The sequence below is a fragment of the Dromaius novaehollandiae genome, chromosome 2 (genome assembly GCF_036370855.1).
Source record: "Dromaius novaehollandiae isolate bDroNov1 chromosome 2, bDroNov1.hap1, whole genome shotgun sequence".
NCBI classification, from domain to species: domain Eukaryota; kingdom Metazoa; phylum Chordata; class Aves; order Casuariiformes; family Dromaiidae; genus Dromaius; species Dromaius novaehollandiae.
The window spans coordinates 147,774,017-147,780,016 of NC_088099.1; the positions used below are offsets into that span (position 1 = coordinate 147,774,017).

At 39.4% G+C, this 6,000-nt stretch overlaps 1 protein-coding gene across 5 annotated transcripts in view; it reads left to right on the forward strand.

Annotated features, from left to right (window-relative positions):
- RUNX1T1 (RUNX1 partner transcriptional co-repressor 1) overlaps positions 1 to 6,000 on the forward strand; it is a 115,631-nt gene that overhangs the window by 63,611 nt on the left and 46,020 nt on the right. For all 5 annotated transcript variants that reach the window (XM_026099754.2, XM_064507756.1, XM_026099755.2 and 2 more), the window contains 2 exons: positions 2,977 to 3,218; positions 4,960 to 5,049. In XM_026099754.2, the coding sequence (XP_025955539.1) occupies positions 2,977 to 3,218; positions 4,960 to 5,049 (332 nt within the window). The remainder of the gene's footprint in view (positions 1 to 2,976; positions 3,219 to 4,959; positions 5,050 to 6,000) is intronic.

The window sequence follows — 6,000 nt, forward strand, 5'->3', positions numbered from 1 at the left end:
TAGATAAAACATTTGTAGAACAGTACAATACATATACCTAAACAGCATGACTGCAGCATCTTCTCTTCATCTTTCCTATGTCTTTTCAGCCCTTTGCTGTCTGATAAACACCTTATTTAAACTTCACCTCTATGCAGAAGGCCAGCTGGAGGCCCTTGTACCGCTTATCCCAGGGAACCGTGTCCTGAGGATTTACACAGAAGTGTAGTGAGGAGAGTTTGTGCCAATTCTTTGCATTTGCATTTCGTGCCAATTCTGCAAAGATTTGTCTGTTTTTCTTAATTTCAGCACCTGAATCATCCTGGTCTAAAGTTAAATTGGTCTAAAATTAAATTGTTTCTAGGTTTTTGTAAGAGAAGAGTCTTACAGATTAAGCTTTTCAGAGTGCGGCATCTTGCACAGTTCAAGATGCCTTTCAGCAATAATAAAAGGAATAGGACAAAGGTTTTCTTTAATCACTCTTGTAATCCCCAGTGTACCTATAAGATTTCCAGATGTTTGTTTATTTGATTGGGTTCTGCACTTTGGAAGGTATGTGAATCATAGCTGGTTTTGGGGGCTGTTTATATAAAGTCTTTTACTAATTTTAAATGTCTTTTAACCTGTCAGATTTTGGAGTTTGGGTGTAGCAGTTCCAGCATATATAGTAAACAGTCACTTCTGTATCTGAGTGTCTGACCCATTTATTATTACTACAGGAAAGAATGCCTGTAGGCTAAGAAGGAGTGTACTTATTTTCTGGTCAAAAGTACACTTGTTTTCTTTGTTTCAGACTATTAAACTGTAAAACAGATTAGTTTTTTGAAATTTTAGATGTTAAATTCTTTTTTATTAATAACATAGCTATACTTTTTAAAAATAGTGTAATGTTTTTGCCAGTTGGCAAATTCAGACATTATAAAGAAAGAGGTAAAGCCCTTAGTAGGGGGTGTGCTTTTGAAAAAAAAATTTTTTTTAATTCTGTTTAGTAAAATTACATTTTTTTGCCTGTCTTTCTCCTCCTCTTATTTATCCTAGGTAATCAACTCTGCTATTCTATGCTTTCTTGATTATAACCTGTAAATCCTCTGCCTAGGACAGTCCAGCAATGGTGGCTGAGTTGTTGTATTGTGTCATGCTAGAGCATGGCATATTCCTGTTCTTCGTGATCCTCATTTCCTAGGTTCATGGTATGATCATTTTTGGCTGTACAAGTTCCCTGCAATGATGGTATGTTTGTTAACTCAGATATATCACTCTACTACAGTGCTCAGAGAGCATAGCTTGGAGCTACACATGGAGCCAAACTTATTCAGGCCAGCTTTTTTCTACTTCTACTTTCTCCATCTCTTGTTTCTCTAGCCCACAAAACTAGAGTAGGGAACCAAAAACTAGGATAAAAACCGACCACAAAATAGATAGGTTCAGATAGCCATTTTCTATAGCACCCACAGGATGGAACTTCAGTCACTTGGGCAAAAACTCCTTTAAAAGGATTGTGATAGTCATTTAAATCTAGTAATAGGAGTTGCTATCTAAAAATAAAGATGACTTTTGGAGAAAGTAACATAGAGGAAGGGATGTCTGGCTTCAAAGAGGCCAGTCATTAAGAAACACAGGGAGTTCTTTATGGATATGCTTTTAAACAGAAAGGAACTTTAGCCTATTGCTACTCTATCTTTCTGATAGTAGGTCAGTCCCTTATTTTTTAATGGTTTTGGGATACATTTAGGTCTCTCTGTGCTTTGGGGGAGATGAGTTGTGTAAGTGAGCGATAATACAAAATACATGGGATCTTACTGAAGGCTGGAATCTGAGTGACACTTTTGAACACAAATCAGCAAATTTCTCCAGGATAGCAGCCAGCTGAGCAAGACTGGATGCTGGGTACAGCCGTGTGCTGTGTGCCCATACCTGGGACCGTCCCAGTTCATTCTCATTTGTAGGGAGTGATCTTTTCTCCTGCTGTTCTCTACCATTTGAACTGGTCAGACTCGAGTGACTTCAGCAGAGTATGTCTGACTGATCCTGTTCCAGCTAACCTGTGTGGGAAAAGATGTCCTCAGCTTGATTCTCTCTTGCTTTCCGGAGTGAATTAAAATAGCTGCCAATAACTGTTTGTTATTAGCCTCAGAATGTCTGCATGAATCTCATTGTCATAAATTTTGAATACTTAGTACTTTGGATATACAGTTATTCCCACAATAACCTTACAATTATTCCCACAACAGGAGGGAAACAGTTTCCTATCTGTTTTAGAGATACTGTATTGACACATCTGAAGCTGAGTGATTTGCTCACGGTCTCCCAGGAAGTCTCTGAGAAGTCTTCTCCTGAAGTCTTCTCCATTTCCTAAGGTCTGGTGCAAGGTTAAAAAGGCTTCAGTCCGCAGCAAATGTGGCACTATTTGTACCTGCACAAACTACTTAGTGTGTTCCATATGTTAGCAGCTAGGCAATCTGTATCAGAAAAAAATAGCCTTCTTATTGGGTGGTGTAAGGCTAAAACGTGAAAGTCCTGTTTTATAAACACAGCTGTCAGTTGTGTGTACAAAACACCAGTAAAAATATTCAGAGATAAACTGAGGCTTCATGAAATATGTCTGTACATTTTTTCCACCCCAAAAAGCAAATTTTTTTTATTTTCACTCAGATATGTCCTGGCGCTTGTGTGCTCTCTCTCTTTTTAATCCTCTGACAAAAGGCTGGTATTCAAATGATGTTTTCAGGTGCAGAAGCACTTTGGGGGCTGCGTGACTCCCAGCTACTGTTAGTTCCAATCCATCCGCTGTTTAGTACCAGCTACTGGGAAGCAGATATGACCTGCAGAGTGTCACTCTGTCAAAAGGCTAATTATCTTTGATCGTGCAACTTAATTAATTTTGAGATCAAGCACAGAAAACATAAGCTGATGGATTTTCCCCTCTGTCTTCTCTCTCTCTCTCCCTTTTTTCTCCTCTCTCTCTATTTTATCCTCCCTTCTCTCTTTTTCTTTCAGTAACCAATGGCACTAGCCATTCACCAACAGCGTTAAATGGAGCTCCATCTCCTCCTAATGGCTTTAGCAATGGGCCATCCTCTTCCTCTTCCTCTTCTCTGGCTAACCAGCAGTTACCGCCAGCTTGTGGAGCTAGGCAACTCAGCAAACTGAAGAGATTTCTTACAACCTTACAGCAGTTTGGCAATGACATTTCACCAGAGATTGGGGAGAGAGTGCGTACCCTTGTGCTAGGACTTGTGGTAAGCAAAAAACAATGATATAAATGTAACTGTGATCTTTTTCTCTCCCTTTGCCTCTTTTCCGTTTGACATGTTTATTATATAAAAGAGTGGGTTGCGTACACCGTGTGTATCGTACTTGGAGGATACCGAACTTGTGAGAATTGAGTACTGGCTCTTGCCACCGAGCTAACATAAGCAACTTGAGTAGCTGTCAGTAAGTGGCAGCTATTCTTAACCAGAGGTAGACTAGACTCCTTTGCCAGTATAGTATTATGCCATAACGGTATGGCAGGGTTTCCATTCTGTCCTGGCAGCCCCCTAATGTAGACACAGCTTGAAATATGTCCTATAGTAGAAAATGTTTTGGCTTTCCTAGCTTATTTGGCTTGGAGAAAGAAAGGTGCCCTATATATTGAGTGACAGAATACTGCTTGAAAGGAAGAGCTCAATATACTCTTGCAGTATAACCATAGTTGAAAACCTTTTCTGAGTATTCATTGAAGCCAGCTGTGAGGGACGTGATGGGGTAATGCTGCTATATATGCCACGTTATTGGTAAGATTATGTAATTGTATGGGAAGTTCTGACTTGACTTATCTACATCTGTCAAGTTGTGCTGCTATTTTACAGGCAAACTGTAGCAAATCTGGTCCAGGACTCTTTTTATTCCCAGTCAAGTCCGCTCTCTGGCAGGCACTGTTGTCTCCCGTGCATCCCCTTCAACAGTAATTAGATGTACCAGGAAAAAATGCTGTTGTGCTCATCTAATTTACATCTGTTCTGAGCAGCTGCAGTCACCATTGGCTGCATATGGAGCAAAGACTGCCAGCACTGTTGAATACTAGGGCTCAGGTGTCCTCCACTAACATCTTCACAAAATACTAAATGAAAGTGATGAGCGCCCCTTCACTTGGCTCTGTGTTAAAAGGAAGTGTACTGGAGGCAGTGGTGCTTCAGCAAGTCCTGCTCTGCATTTGCTTCCATATCCACAATACCCTTTTAAGGTGATTTTGCTTGTCACGTGGTTCTTATGGAAAGGCAAATTAGTAAAGAATGGCTCTGGGACATGTATTTACCTGCCCTTGATTTTCAGATGAAAAGTGCTTGCCCATTGTTAATTACAGATGCTTTCTACCTTGCAAAGCTTCATCTGAGCTCTGAGAAGCAAAATAGGATCTTTTCTTTTGAAACATGTACATATCACATTATTCCTTTGGTTAAACCCATGCAGCCTGTTGTCTTCATGATTATGCCCTCAGCCACACAGTAATGACTTTCCTACACAACCTACTGACTTCTATAGGATTGCACAGATGCAGTGAGTAAAACTTAATAAACAATTCTCTTGTTAAGTATAGAAGGCAAAATGCAGTTTTTCCTCCTCAAGCTATGCCTTTAAAAAGAGTGTGAATTTTTATGTATGTTAATTCCCACTTCTGCACTGGGAACAAAATACAATCTCAAAAATTGTTGAGAAAAGCAGCTTTAATGACTGTTTGAAATTTTAAAGCATTTCCGTGCTTAGCACCTGAGAGCTCAAAACAGTACTCTAAGCAGCAAGCCCAAATGTCTGAGATGCTAGTGGTTTCCTTTGAGTATCTTAATAAGGTAGTAATTTAATATGCAGCATGCTCTTTTTTATCCTGTTATCAATATCAGGAACGAGTCATTAAGCAATTTAGGAGTGCTTTGGTTACTGTTTCTCTTGCTAAGTGTTTTCATTATTTGGTCACCAAGAAAGAATTTTTTTTCTCAACAGAATTCTACTTTGACAATTGAAGAATTTCATTCCAAACTGCAAGAAGCTACTAACTTCCCACTGCGACCTTTTGTCATCCCATTTTTAAAGGTATTGCACAGTTCAGTGATCTGGAAACTATTTCAAACCATATTGTTGCTAGGTCACAGATGTGTGTTACAGTTTTTCTTTTTAAGAGAGTCAGGAAAATGAATAACATTTGAAGGTTTCTTTCCTTAACTTAGTGGATGGAACTATGCTTGAGTAGGTGATTGGGGACTGTTTCTGGCTATTCATAGGACTGTCAGTTCCCTAATTTTATCATCATTGTTTGTAGGTATAGAAGCTTTTACTAACCAAGTCCTGAGATTTGCTAATAAACAAAATAATGCTGTGTAATTTCAAAAAGCTAGGTTTTTGCAAACTTTTGCATGATCCAAAGCAAGGAGATGCTACCAGCCCTCCTCTAATGTGCAGCTTATCATTAGTACACGATGAGACTATGACACTGCCATACAAGTAAAGGACGACTCCTTTTCTTCTCTTTCCAAGTCAGCAGTACAAATGTGATGTCTTCAGATGGCTGGCAGCTGTGTCCATTGATTTTTACATCTTTTATTAGAAATTAAAGATAAAATCTTGTTCAAAAGTCAATAATAAAATGCAACATGTTAATGCGTAAGGTGGGAATCAGGGAAAGTAGGCCTTCTTTGAAGTTGGAAAGTTATTCTGCCTCTCACTTGCCAGTAGCTACCTCCTCCGAACTGCAGTGATCTCCGAATATTGAGGGCTGTGTTCTCAGAGCATGTTACGTTATGTTTCGGCTTCACTGCTGAGATGGATTTTCCCAAGGACGCAGTGTTTATTGTTCCATTTTTTTTCATTGTCAGTGCGTGGGTGGACATTTTGTGTTATTTTTGTCAGTGCATGTAAGTGTTGCTAGCTATTCTGTTGTCCTGTTGTACTAGTATCCTCAATGGGTTTGTTTTCATGTTTTTCCCCTTCTTGGTTAGCTGTGTCAGATGGGCTTTGTGCAGAAGTCTAGCTGTTACCTTGGAGCAT